Source organism: Pogoniulus pusillus, chromosome 5 (genome assembly GCF_015220805.1).
Source record: "Pogoniulus pusillus isolate bPogPus1 chromosome 5, bPogPus1.pri, whole genome shotgun sequence".
Lineage (NCBI taxonomy): Eukaryota > Metazoa > Chordata > Aves > Piciformes > Lybiidae > Pogoniulus > Pogoniulus pusillus.
Genome location: NC_087268.1, coordinates 38,114,433 through 38,129,303, shown reverse-complemented (window position 1 = coordinate 38,129,303; position 14,871 = coordinate 38,114,433). Strand labels below are relative to the sequence as shown.

The following is a 14,871-nucleotide window of genomic DNA, read 5'->3' as shown; positions in this document are numbered from 1 at the left end:
AGTTTTTTGTATTTTCTTGTTAAAGAAAGCCAAGAAACTGATCTGTGTGAAAGGAAGTTTTTCATTCAGTTTCTTTTTAACTGGCTGTATGAATTTTAAATGATTTTTTTTTCCTTTATGCACCATATATTAGATTAAGGCATCTGTACCTAAGAGAAGTTAGTGCTGCTGGTTTGTCAGTACTAACCAGCAGTGACTTTTGCCTTACCCTGTTATTTGGATGTGAAAATAAGTCCTCTTTTTTTTTATTAGAGCATATTCTCTTCACCAGCAGAAGATAAACTCTGAAATTACATGCATGTTTAACACAGAGAACGTAAAGTCATTGTTATACATAACCCTTGAAGGAGAATGTAGGCAGATGGTCATGTTTGGTCTTTAGAATTTTTAGACTACCCTGGGATCTACCAACATTTTCTGTAGTGTCACCTGTTAGTGAAGCAGAATAATTACAACAGCAGGGTTTTGTTCTATGTTTTATATCATACTGTTTTTTTTCTTGCCCTTTATGAACAGAGAGTTATTCAGCAATTTTTAAGGTGGCAAGTTCTGTTTTAAAACAGGAATTAACATGATTTGCTCACATGATTTTGAGCTATGTTGGGGGTTTTTTCCAGATATTGAAAAAATGGTCACAGGACCATCTTGAAAGGCAAGAAAACTTTTATTGAGCAGCAAATGACACTCCTGTCTCTCATAAAAAAAATTCTATTTACAATACTTATGTAAATTCCTTCTTATTGACAGCAGTCTGGGCTTGTATTTTCAGGCAGTTGACTAACTGCAGGCAACATAGGCAATTAAAATAGACTGGAACAAGAATCTATTTTTGAGATGTAGTGTTTGGAAGGGAATCTTCTGTCAATCAGGTATTAATTCAAGTGGCAATTATTTTTAAATTGAATATTCTTGTTTAAAAGATTTGCTATTTATTTATATATTTTCTTACATTTAATAAATTAAGCGATGAAATTCACACCTGGAATTTAGTGTGGAACATAACATACAACATAAATAGTGTGAATTGCCAATCCATCTCTATATTTGGTTATTTTTCAAGAACATTAAAGAACTTGAAAAAACCAAACATTCTTACTTTTTAAACTCTTCATGCTATTAGATATATTACAAATTTTAAGCAATGTATTTGTCCTCATCTTACTGTGACACAACCACAGGCCAGCTGCAGGCTGCAGACCATTAGCAGTTCTGAGTCATTGCATTAGAAGTTAATAATCATAGAATCATAGAATCATAGACTCATAGAATCATAGAATCAACCAGGTTGGAAGAGACCTCCAAGATTAGAAGTTAATAATCATAGAATCATAGAATCATAGACTCATAGAATCATAGAATCAACCAGGTTGGAAGAGACCTCCAAGATCATCCAGGCCAACCTAGCACCCAGCCCTAACCAATCTACTAGACCATGGCACTAAGTGCCTCATCCAGTCTTTTCTTGAAGACTACCAGGGACAGTGCCTCCACCACCTCCCTGGGCAGCCCATTCCAATGGCAAATCACTCTCTCTGTGAAGAACTTCTTCCTAATATCCAGCCTAGAATCAAATAGGTTGGAAGAGACCTCCAAGATCATCCAGTCCAACCTAGCACCCATCCCTGGCCAGTCATCTACACCATGGCACTAAGTGTCTCGTCCATGCTTTGCTTGAACACCTCCAGGGACAGTGACTCCACCACCTCCCTGGGCAGCCCATTCCAATGCCAATCACTCTCTCTGGCAAGAACTTCCTCCTAACATCAGGCTAGACTTCCCCTGGCCCAACTTGAGACTGTGTCCCCTTGTTCTATTGCTGGTTGCCTGGGAGAAGAGACCAACCCCCACCTGGCTACAATGTCCCTTCAGGTAGTTGTAGACAGCAATGAGGTTCCCCCTGAGCCTCCTCTTCTCCAGGCTAAACACCCTCAGCTCCCTCAGCCTCTCCTCACAGGGTTTGTGTTCCAGGCCCCTCACCAGCTTTGTTGCCCTTCTCTGGACACGTTCCAGCACCTCAACATCTCTCTTGAATTGAGGGGCCCAATTATGAATTACAAATATTATTTTTTATTATTAATAGTAAAAAAAATGGAGAGTTCCCTGAGATTCTTTGGATTTTCTGTCGACAGGAAGCGATTGCACAGAATTAAACAGTTTAAACAATCAGAACTTGGAAAATAGTAACATGAAAACAGGAAAAATTCTAAATATGCTTATGGAGTCTTGGCACTCACTGCAGCATATGTACTCATGACACTTTGGCCCCTGAGTAACTCTCCTGTATCAGAGACACTTTCATAATCGCAATAATGATCCCAGGGTAAAGCACAAAACATCCCAGGCAGAGGAAGGAGAGCTGAGTTGCTGCCAAGCTGGTGGGTGGGAGCTGCATACATGTGGCCGCCTTTAACAAGCTGTGAACAATGAGAGGCAGGAAGGCTCCATGCTGGATGCAGAAAGGCACAGTTTCTAAATCACCCCCCTTTAAATACCTGGTCTCTTCTGCCAGGCAAGCAGCAACAGAAAAAGGGGACACAGTCTCAAGTTGTGCCAGGGGAGGTCTAGGCTGAATGTTAGGAAGAAGCTCTTGGCAGAGGGAGTGATTGGCATTGGAGGTGGTGGAGGCACCATCCCTGGAGGTGTTCAAGCAAAGACTGGATGAGGCACTTAGTGCCATGGTCTAGTTGATTAAACAGGACTGGGTGCTAGGTTGGACTGAATGATCTTGGAGGTCTCTTCCACCCTGGTTGATTCTATGATTCTATGGCTAAACAGGCACTAGCACCATTATTCTGGCCAATGAATTCAAAGCTTTGTGCCTCCTCTGATCAGGAAGGCATGTTGAGGGCAGCATGACACACCTGACACATGGTGCTAAGCCCCTTAGCCCTCGAGGCTTTGCTGAGGCCAAACCCTTATTGTTTGCTCATCTAAATCCACTCCCAGACTCACAAAAAGAGAGGAGGAGAGCAAAGGTTAAACCAGCCTAGCAGGGTATATGCCCTACCAGGACAGTCATCCAGGGCAGCTGACTTGTGTTATCTCACAGGTACATTCCATACCATGGGCATCAAGCTCACTATAGAGAAGGCAGTTTGCAAAGGAGAAGGGAGCTTTCTGTTTGGGTTTTTCTTTACTGTTCTTCTTCGTTCTCCTGCTTTTGAGATCTACCTTACTGGGTATTGTGATCGCTGGGCTGAGTATAACTTTATATATCTTATATTGATAGCAGTTTGGCTATTTCATAAAATGTGTTTTCAGTTTACCCTGTGAATCTTTTCCTTTTTCTGATTCCTTTTCTCTGCTGGTGAGGGGGTTACTGGGAGATAAAGCAACTGCTAAACTTCATCTCCACACAGGAACTAAAGGTAGGTAGAATAGATAGATGAAATGGAGATTCAACTTATAGAATGCTAGCATGCCATATTATACAGGGTTAACCCTCCAGGGGGAGTGACCTTGAACCTGACCCTAGGTGGTCTTGACCCCTCCCCAGGGATGGGTCTGAATACCACCAGGTGCTGGTTAGCTCACTCCCGCTTCCTGTCTAAATGTCCATAAAAGCATGGGGACGTTCTGTTCTCTCTCTCTGTGCCCCCTGCATCCCTGCTCACCAGCATCACTATCCTGTTCCTGGTTTATTTCTGTTTTACCACGTGGCCATCACCCACGAGGCTGACAAAGCCATTACCATGTATTTGTTTTCCCTTCCCTGTACCTTTGTAACTTCCCTACCTCAGATACCTTTTTAATTTATTGTTAAACTTTTCTTTTTAACTTCTAAATCTAATGAGATTCATTTATTTGGGTGTGCTTACCTTTTCATCTCTCTACATCTAATTCCTTTCTTTTGGGAGAGAAGGGGGAAGAGGGAAGGGCACTCTATAAATTGTTATTTGGTTCTATCAAATTTATTTGAGTCTCTGGGAATTTAAATTAGAACCAAGACACATATCCTAACAGATTGAGCAGTGTCAGTTCTTTAAAATACTTGGCACATAGCAAATAATCACAAGCAAATGTAGTCCTATAATTATCAAAATATACTGCATTGACAACATTGAGTCAATATTTAAAGGCATCCAGTTTTGCAGCAGCAGCCAAGTAGAGTCTAACTGCTTTGGAGAGGAATAAAAGAACCAGTAGCTTGAGGAGGCTTTAGGAAGAAGGATTTGCAACTTCCCATAGGGGTAGGAGCTGCAGCTGCTTAATATATAATACAGTTACTACTTGCTGCTGTATAATCTCCATTATACTTTGCAGGGTTTGTAGCTTAGTAGTGGAACATAATACCTAACATGCAACATAAATAGTGTAAATTATCATTTCATCTCCATATTTGGGTATTTTTCAAGAAACTAAAGCATTTGAAAAAAAAAAAACAACCAAACGTCCTTATTTTTATAACTCTTCATGCTGTTAGATAACCTTCTCTTCTCAGCCTGCAATTTTTAGTTATTCCTTGCCTGCAGCTGACCAAGGAGGTGAATGGAGTCTCTTGAAGTTCCATTGTGTTAGTGATAACAGTAGACAAATAGGGGAATGAGCAGGGAGGTCATTCTGCCCCTGTACTCTGCACTGGTTAGACCACTCCTTGAGTACTGTGTTCAGTTCTGGGCCCCCCAGTTTAGGAGGGACATTGAGATACTTGAGCGTGTCCAGAGAAGGGCTGGTGAGAGGCCTTGAGCACAGCCCTACAAGGAGAGGCTGAGGGAGCTGGGGTTGTTTAGCCTGGAGAAGAGGAGGCTCAGGGGTGACCTTATTGCTGTCTACAACTACCTGAGGGGTGGTTGTGGCCAGGAGGAGGTTGCTCTCTTCTCTCAGGTGGCCAGCACCAGAACGAGAGGACACAGCCTCAGGCTGTGCCAGGGGAAATTTAGGCTTGCAGTGAGGAGAAAGTTCTTCACTGAGAGAGTCATTGGACACTGGAATGGGCTGCCCGGGGAGGTGGTGGAGTCTCTGACCCTTGTCGGGGTCTGGAGGCTGGCGAGAGGCGAGATGGGGGCACTGATGACTCGAGACAGCAGCTTCTAAGCATCAGTACGATTTTATTAGGGTAATGCAGTGTCTTATATAGTGCCCAGAGGAGGCGTGCACAACCAGCCTGGGGCTGGCAGAAGTGGGCAGTACAGATTGGCCCCAAGTTATGTGTAAGGCAGAGATAGGTTACCCTGTGGTAAACAACCTGTGGTTCCCACCCCAGGGGGCTGGCAGGGGTCATCCCCCTGGAGTTGTGCCTGCCTCAGGGGCCGGCAGGTTCCACCCCCTAGCAGGTGTGCGTGGGTTGCTCACAGTCCACAGCCTAGCTTCCTGGGAGCCTGCAAGACTCCAAGGACATTTCCCATCACAAGGTCTTATGTTTACAGTTTTATGTTCCGCTGCGGGAGAAATTCTCCCACAATCCCTGGGGCTGTTCAAGGCAGGATTGGACGTGGCACTTGGTGCCATGGTCTAGCCTTGAGCTCTGTGGTAAAGGGTTGGACTTGATGATCTGTGAGGTCTCTTCCAACCTTGGTGATACTGTGATAAATCAATATGAAAACCCATTGTTCATGTAGGATGTTTTAGATCTATATTACCTCTTAAAGTACTAATTCATATACACACCTACCAAAATGAAATACATTGAATTTCAAAGTCATGGTGATTTCAGGTGTCTCCTCATAGATCGTATTTTTTTTCATTTCTGTTTTTAATTGCATATGAACTGTGTTAAGTGAAGCTGTTCACGTTCATTCAAAGCTGTAAATGATGGAAGTGATTTTAAAAGCTGGATTAGAAAATGCTGCTTTCTGAATGAAAAAAAGGACTTGACACACTCTTGCCTTCCACTGCTAGGCCACGGGAAGTGTGACTGTGGGAAGTGCAAATGTGATGAAGGATGGTATGGTGAAGCTTGTCAGTATCCAACTACTTGCAATCTTACACGAAGGAAAAGCAATGAAATGTGCAAGAATTCTCAAGATATCATCTGTTCTGGTGCAGGTAACAGGTTTTTTGTTACTTTTGATGACTTGATGTTCTCTCTGTTATCTCAAATCACTGCAATTTTTTCTCTAATTAGGAGTTTCGTAAAGTTGTTTCAAGAGACTGAGATATAACTGCATACTAAAATGCTTAATTTTCCTACAGGTCTGTTCCAGTGCATATCATATGCACTGATTCAGAATGCCTACTTCAGTATTCTAGTTTGGTTTTTCCAAAGCTATTCTAGGTTGATAAAGCTGCAGCTGTGGCAAGTATTTCAGCCATCAAAAGATTATTGTAATGATATTAACACAGTGATGTAAATTTTATGGTAATGACTTAAACTCAGTGACATAATTTTTTGTTTGTTTATAGTGTATGGAAGTGGCATTTGAAATATTTTTCCAGGACATTTATAAGCTCTGCAAATTTTTTCAAGACATTTTTTAGCTGTAATGATGATTATTTAAAAAAAAAGTTGTGGAAGATCTGCTGAATCATTTTAGTGGGGTAGTTTTTTCTTCAGTTCTCTGATTTGAATCGTAGAATCAACCAGGTTGGAAGAGAGACTTCCAAGATCATCCAGTCCAACCTAGCACCCAGCCCTATTCAGTCAACTAGACCATGGCACTAAGTGCCTCATCCAGGCTTTTCTTTGGTCACTCCTTCCTCTAATTCTGTATTTCTATAACTCATCCTAAGCTAAATAGGAACTCATTTCTGTCTAAACAAACAAATCAGATGAACAAGAAATAACACTTTATAAGACTTCACTGAGGAACAATAAAATTGGAAGGGCATTTGCTGCCCATTAAGGTTTGAGACCAAGAAGTAGCTCCTCATGTCCAGTCTGAACGTCCCCACCTCCAGCTTTGCTCTAGTCCCCCTAGTGCTGTCACTACTTGGTAGCCTAAAAAGTCCCTCCCCAGCTTTTTTTCTAGGCCCCCTTCAGATACTGGAAGGCCACAAGAAGGTCTCCTTGGAGATTCCTCTTCTCCAGACAGCAGAGCCTCAACTCTTTCAGTCTGTCCTCATAGGAGAGGTGCTCCAGCCCTCTGATCATCCTCGTGGCCCTACCATCCCTCTCCTGTCACATAGTCTACTATTTGTTGTAACTCTTCTCATGAACCAATGATTTGAACATTCCTAATAATTTTCAGAGCTATTAGGGAATAGTACCTACATTGAGAATCTTCATGTGACCAACTTCCATTTCTAGTCAATGGGAGAGACTGGATAGTTTTAGGACACTGTCCAACCTCTTTAGATGGCCAAATTTATGTTTGAGGGGTTTTGGTGTATTTTGTGTGTGGTTTTATTCCCCCCCCCCCCCCCCCCCCATGTTTGGGAATTATCTGCAAATAGAAGTTTTCTAAAAATCTGTATTTATGTTATAAATGTATTTTGCATATAATTCTAGTTCTGTAGGTTACTTGTGCTGTATTAACTCTATTATCCCTATTGTTTTATTATTTTAGCTTTTCAAATCTCTCTCAAAGTTTACTTTTTTAGATTGGGCATGCATGTCACATGCTCTGTTCTTTGGATTAATGTGACATTCAGTAATACTTGTGACATTCAGTAATACTTGTAGAGATGCTGGAGTGTTTCCAGAGAAGGGCCATGGGGATGATCAGAGGGCTGCAGCACCTCTCCTATGAGGACAGACTGAAAGAGTTTGGGCTCTGCAGTCTGGAGAAGAGGAGGCTCTGAGGTGACCTTCTTGTAGCCTTTTAGTATTTGAAGGGGACCTACAAAAAAACAGGGGAGGGATTTTTTAGGCTATCAGGTAATGACAGGACTAGGGGGAATGGAGCAAAGCTGGAGGTGGATAGGTTCAGCCTGGACATGAGGAAGAAGTTGTTCATCATCAGAGTGGTGAGAGGCTGGAATGGGTTGCCCACAGAGGTGGTTGAGGCCCCATGCCTGGAGGTGTCCAAGCCAGGCTGGATGAGGCTGTGGTCAGCCTGATCTAGGGTAGGGTGTCCCTGCCCATGGCAAGGTGGTTGGAACTAGATGATCCTTGTGATCCCTTCCAACCCTGACTGATTCTATGATTGTTTGATACTTGAAATGGTGAAATGTAAAATGGTTTATGCAAAGCAGCTGTGTAGTGCCAGCATAAACCTTCAATTTCAGAGAACTTTTTTTGTGTCAATAATAATGTTTTTGAACATAGATATGACTGCAACATGAGGAGTATGAATCTTGTGGATTTTCTTTTATTAAAAAACCTATACTTGCTGGCATAGTAACATCAGTGGTGAAATACTTTGTGCAAGTCTGTTGACCATGTGGCCCTGGTTAACAAAGGATTGCTGAAGTTCCTACCCTCACAGTTTTAATGAAAACAATAGAGGCAGGACAATGGGGCAATGCTTTTGTTTCTAATGCAATTTTATAGCATTTTTTACTGTATAATTCCTTAATATTTTTATTTATGGTCATGATGTTATCACAGATTATGTTCCAAACTAGAAAATTCAGGAGGAGGAGGAGGGGAAAGCAATTATTTGCTTTGCTCTGGTAACTGCCCTCCAGGTCACGTAGAGTTGGAGAGAAAGGGGAAGATCCTTCCTTCCTTGGGAGCAGCAAAATTAGCTTGCCTGTGTTTGGGAGAGTGGGTCAAGAAGACAGCCTGCCATTGAAGTGATAGGACAGCCCTTTTCGAAAGACCAAGAAGCAAATGTGTGACCAGACCAGACGTGACAGAAGAGAGATCTTTTTACACATCCTTTGCACTGCCTGAGTTCACTGGCGTTTCTGCATGACAAAGTTTTCTGTTGTGGTTTATGTTGTGAGAAAAAAAACACAGCTCTATTCTTCCAAGAAACCTGTGAGTCTTGGGGATACTTAGATTGAGACAGCGTTCCAGGCAAACCCATTTTATCCAACCACTTGCTGGTGTGACATGGGTAAAACTCATCTTGTGACAAATCAGCAAGTATCTTTATTATAGTCTTTAGTGTTCTTGCAAGATCTACTCTGATCTGAGAAATGATGCACAGAGGAATGATAAGCCCTAAATGTCTAAAGTTAGATCAGATCAAAGTCCTGAAATAAAAAGATATTACTATAGAGGTTCCTACACTTGTTTAATGAAATAGCTTGTAAAGCAGACATCAATACCACTAGAAAAACATGCACTTTGCAGTTAAATTGTTGATATGCTATTATAATACTTATAGACTATTTAATGATGCTAGGAATGTATCAAGTTGTGCTGGGGAAAGTATAGGCTGGATGTGAGGAGGAAGTTCTTCACAGAGAGAGTTATTTGCCATTGGAATGGGCTGCCCAGGGAGGTGGTGGAGTCACCATCCCTGGAGGTCTTCAAGAAAAGCCTGGATGAGGCACTTGGTGCCATGGTCTAGTTGACTGGCTAGGGCTGGGTGCTAGATTGGAGTGGATGATCTTGGAGGTCTCTTCCAACCTGGTTGATTCTATGAATCTATGATTCTCTCTACAAGTAGTTCTCTGTTATATAATTTTAATATATTAATGTGGTAATTGCTTCCTAGCTTAAGTCCTTTTTACCTGACATCTGATCATAAGGTCTTCCACAGATGTTCCTCACTAACGTTTCCTTCCTTTGATTCCTAGCCTTTTCTCCAAGGCTGTCCTTATAAAATCCTAATGCTCAGATCAGAGCTGCAGGAAAGAGATCAGACACTGGAGTGCAGAGGTACTTTGTGAACTTAGGTAGATGCTTTCAGGTCCTCAGTCACTGTGTCCTGTCACTTTCAAGTAATGTGGCTGTGGAACTGGACAAAACCAGGCTTCATTGTTGAGAATATGACTAAGTCAAATTTTCTCCTTTCTCGAGGCAAATGATAAAATTTTCAAATCACACCAAATCCATGCTTTGGTTGCATGAGATCAGCCAGGCCACTTTTGGAGTAAATTTTACTTAGGAAGATGGTGCTCCTTTTGCAGCTACGACTATGCTTTTTGTTGTTGTTGATACAGATTGTTTCTCTGTCTGTCTTTATTTAGATCTTTAGATCTAAGGTCATCTTTAGATCTCAGTGCCTTCTCAGAAATAAACTACATACCATCTCTGATAGACTAATGCAACTCTGTTCCTAAACTGCAGTCATTGAATGCTGTATCAAATGTTTACAGGCACGTGTCAGTGCGGCAGGTGTAAATGTGCAAACTCGGAAGGAAATGGACTCGTCTATGGTAAATTTTGTGAATGTGATGACAGAGAATGCATAGATGATGAGACAGAAGAGATTTGTACAGGTATGTATTTTAGTGAGTACAAAGAGAATGGTGACAATACAGACTGTTACAAAATTGTGTGGTGGTGTAGTATGTTTTTAATGAATATATGACTTGAAAGTAACTGGTTTTGCAAGAGTTTAGCTTGAAAAGTCTACATGAGATTTTCAGATACGAAATGAGCTAAGCAGGAGGTTAAAGAATGGAGAAATCCTGTGATATCCTCCTGTTTTTCAAAGAACTGCAATGAGTATTATACAAGGTAATACACCAAGGTAATTCATAGCTTTGTGCGTCTGTCTTTGGCAGAATATAAGACATGTGAATGCATTACGGCACAAATGAGAGCAAGATGCAGGACATAAGAATTTTGTCAAGGAAGTTAAACATTTAAAGCAAATATAAAATGAGAAAAAAGATAAAAAGAGAAAGGAATTAATGAAGAATATTTTTAATCTGTAGTAGGAAAGGCAGGAGAATAAGGTAGAATAAACTACTGACAAAAAAGCAACCAAAATTCAAGCCATCCTTTCGTTTCATTATAAGATGGGAACTTGGCAATGAAAGGTTGTGTAATAAGCACCATTAATGGCATATAAATGCTCTTGACTATATTACTAGAAAGGCTTGTCCTTGAGATGGGAATTAAGACAAGTATTTTTCAATCTGAAGACCTGCATATTGTGTCTGTATGTAGACAGGAGGGTTCAAAGTTGCTCTTAGTCTGTTCATACTCTGCTAATAGTGCTTGCTGTGAGTATTTGTACGAAGAGAGAGACTAATTCTGTAAAACAGATTATCTGGTTTTGTCCTTAAAGAGAGAACAAAATTAATCTTATTTAAATTACTTTGAAGGCAAAAAAAGAACTTTTTTTTTTCCCCTATAGGATTAGGTATGGATTTGTGCTAGTTTGAAGCAAGCTGGAATGTTTTGGTAGAAGAACTAGATAACGGGCAGTGAAATGAAAAACAATTGTGTCTACTTCTCTCACAGTCATGCTGAGAACTCTGGGAAGAAGAAAGACTTTTTCTCCATTTTGTTTCTCACTCTTGCTTTTGCCTTAGACCTGGTCACATCTCATTAACCCTGCTCCTACTAACCTTGCTCCCTAACCTCTTGGCTGCACCTCTCTTCTTCCTGAGAACTGGGGTAAGGTTGAGAGGGCCGGGGGAAGGTGTTGGGGTGGTTTGAGAGCCCCTCCTGGGGACTCAGGTTTCTGGGAGGGGAGTTGTGCTTTTATATTGTTTATCCTTTTGTATATTTCTGTATATAATTGTATATAACTGTAAATATTGTAAATAGCTGCTTGTAAATTCTGCTAGCTGTAAATAAATTGCTTCATCTATATTCCCAGGGTCCGTCTGAGTTAGCTGGGGCAAATTCAAAAGTGTGGGGGGGTGGGGTAACCCCCAAACCATCACATTTCTAATTGGCTTTCCCAACTTGGGGCTAGATATTTCAGTGAGTGGAAATTAGCTCTGGGAATTACGATGAAGCTAATCAAGCAGCTATTGTACTTGGTAGGGATTGCTGTGTGGCCTGTTTTCTGGTTTTTTGTGTACAATTGGATCAAAGATCAAATTGGTTATTTCTTGCTTCATGTAGTTTTTAAGAAGGCTAAAGTTAAGCTTTCAAACATGTTCTGGAGCTGGGGTGATTTTATTCTTGGTTATGCTGGTTTTAGTGTCACTGAGAATATTACTAGTGATATTACAAGAGTTTTTGTCAATAATGTTACAATCAATCGAGAGTCTGCTTTATCTACTGCTCTCATGAGGGTCATCCAGCCCCAAACTGAAATGTCAAGTCCATGCAAGGATTTTTACAGAAAAGAGATTGTGACGGGTTTGGTCTGCAGTAATCTGGCTCTTATGATTTTAATATTCATATTAATTTTGGCATTATGTGTGAAAAATTCAAAACCAGCTTCTGTAAGAGCTAGGAAAAATTCTGTGTCTCAGAAGCAGTCTCTTTCACAGCAAAACAAGGGAACACAGTCATCGGCTTCCCCCTTGCCAGCCTCTGCCCCTCCTTCTCCAAGTGCTGGGAACACAGCCAGTGTTCCTGCCAATAACGTAAACAATGATAAGGATAACCAAAACAAGCCACAGAGTTCAGCAGGAGCCTCAGGAGGGCAGGCAGGTACCCAAAATCAGAATGTTCCTAGCAAAAATGAAAACAAGTCAGGGTTGGCAGGCATCCCAGCAGGACAGGCAAACAATCCCACTAATGCTAATGCTAATGCTAATGCTAATGCTAATGCTAATGCTGGTAACACTAACCCAGTCAGTCCAAATCCTAATGACACCAGCTCAGCCAATTCGAACCCCCAGCCAGCAGACCAGAACCAAAATCCTCCTGTTAAAAGCAAGGCAGATCTGAACTCACAAGCTCCAGGTCAGACCCCTAAGGATACAAATGCTCCAAGTCAGACCTCCAATAATTCAAATGCTTCAGGTCAGACTCCTAAGGATTCAAATCCTCCAGCAGACACATCCAAGTCTGTTGCTGCTCAGGCCCTTCTGGCACCTGCTAAGGCAAAAGCTAAGACAAAGAGTGGTTCACAGGAGGATGTAAGACAGGGGACATCTGGTAATCAACAGCAAGAGGAGGAAGAGGAGGCAGTTAGTCTGCGAGACCTTGTAGATGTGCTGAGACAACAATACTCAAGTGAGAGGAGCACTGGGAGGTTAGCTGCCAGGAGAGAGGATGGTTCCAATGAGTTTAGGAATGCTATGAGGAAGATTGTGTTAGGCCCGGCACCACCAGAACAACAGGAAGAGGAGGAGGAAGATGACATCCAAGGCTCCAAGGATCCACTCAGAGAGGTCAGGGAAGTTAGGAAGGAATACACAAGGGAATCAGGTGAGCCAATCTTAAGCTGGTTAGTGAGATGCCGTGGCATTGGTGCTAATGCTCTGCAGGTAGGAGACAAGTCTGCCAAGCAGCTGGGACCGCTCACTAAGGAGAGTGGAGTGGACAAACACCTAGCAAGTCCTCTTGGTAGGGTTAGCTTGTGGACACGCCTTTTGTTGGCTGTGGCTATGAGATATCCTTCCCGAGATGATTTGCCATGGGCTGCCAAGAAGTGGAACACTGTTGAGCAGGGAATTAAGCTTCTGAAGGAGTTTGCTGTGAAGGAAGTGCTTTATGGAGATCATGGCACTCATGAGCCTGATGATATTCCTTTGGGAACAGGTCTCTTGAAGAAGCTGATTAAGCTTGCTCCTTCATCCTATGCTAACATCTTGGCCAGTAAGTTCCTAGCAAGGAGTGATAATGGAAGATCTTTCACTGTTGGTGAATTCACTGACCAGCTCAGACAGATAGAGGATAGCTTGTCACATTCTGGTATAATCTGTGCCATAAAGACTATGACTACAGAGCTTAAAGATGGTATTAGAGATGGCATTAAGGAGAGCATGAAAGAACTGAAGGAGGATCTCAAAAACATTACTAATCTGGTAAAGGATACCATTCCTGCATCATCTGAATGGGTGCATGTTTCTGCCGTCAGGAACAGACGCCCACCTCCTGCAAGGCAATTCCAGCCCAGGAGGAGACAAATTCCACCCAGACAGCAGCAATCACGTGCGTCACTGTGGATACTTCTGCGTGACACATACGGGGAGAACATGAACAAATGGGATGGTAAACCTACTTCAGCTCTTTCAAAGAGAGTCAGGGATCTGCAGAGTGGCAGAAACAGAGGCAGCAATGCCCGAAAAGTAGCTGTCACTTCTTCAGCTCCCGAGAGCAACTGCAATTGTTCCAACAGTTGCAGTTCCTCTCACAACAACACCAATCATTGTGTACACCCTACATGCCATGTTCAGCATTAGGGGTGCCCTGCCTCCAGCCAGGAGGAGGAAAGGGACAGTGGAGAGAACCGAATCTATTGGAATGTATTCATTAGGTGGCCTGGCAGTTCAAGAGTTCGGAAATACAGGGCTTTAGTTGACACAGGTGCTCAGTGTACTTTATTGCCATCTAATTGCAAAGGGACAGAGTCCATTTCTATCTTTGGAATCACTGGTGGATCTCAAGAGTTAACTAAGGTACAGGCTGAGATCAGTTTAACTGGTAAAGAGTGGAAGACACATACTATTGTAACTGGTCCTGACGCGCCTTGCATTTTGGGAATTGACTTTTTGAGACAAGGTTGTTTCAAAGATCCTAAGGGTCATAAATGGGCTTTTGGAATAGCATCTGTAGAGATTGAGGATGATAAATTGAAATTGTCTGTTAGACCTGAACTTTCTGATGAATCTGCAGTTGTGGGACATCATGACATAGAGGACCTGGAAGTGCCAATTGCAACTCAAACTGTTCATCATAGGCAGTACAGAACTAACCGTGACTCTTTGTTGCCCATTCATCAACTGATTCGTCAGTTGGAGAGTCAGGCTGTCATCGAGAAAGCTCATTCACCTTTCAACAGTCCCATCTGGCCTGTGCGTAAACCTACGGGCGACTGGAGACTGACAGTTGACTTTCGTGCCCTCAACGAGGTGACTCCACCCATGAGTGCAGCTGTGCCGGACATGCTGGAACTCCAGTACGAGCTGGAATCGAAGGAGGCTAAATGGTATGCAACTATAGACATTGCTAATGCTTTCTTCTCTATTCCCATAGCAAAGGAGTGCAGGCCTCAGTTTGCATTCACCTGGAGAGGA

General features: G+C 42.2%; 1 protein-coding gene across 4 annotated transcripts in view; it reads left to right on the top strand.

Annotated features, from left to right (window-relative positions):
• Window positions 1–14,871, top strand: part of ITGBL1 (integrin subunit beta like 1) — a 204,892-nt gene that overhangs the window by 90,533 nt on the left and 99,488 nt on the right. For 3 of the 4 annotated variants that reach the window (XM_064143804.1, XM_064143803.1, XM_064143802.1), the window contains exons 2-3: window positions 5,839–5,985; window positions 10,093–10,215. In XM_064143804.1, the coding sequence (XP_063999874.1) occupies window positions 5,946–5,985; window positions 10,093–10,215 (163 nt within the window). In that variant the 5' untranslated portion in view covers window positions 5,839–5,945. Of the gene's footprint in view, window positions 1–3,023; window positions 3,050–5,838; window positions 5,986–10,092; window positions 10,216–14,871 lie in introns of those variants that run through there. The other variant, XM_064143805.1, reaches the window with a different exon arrangement.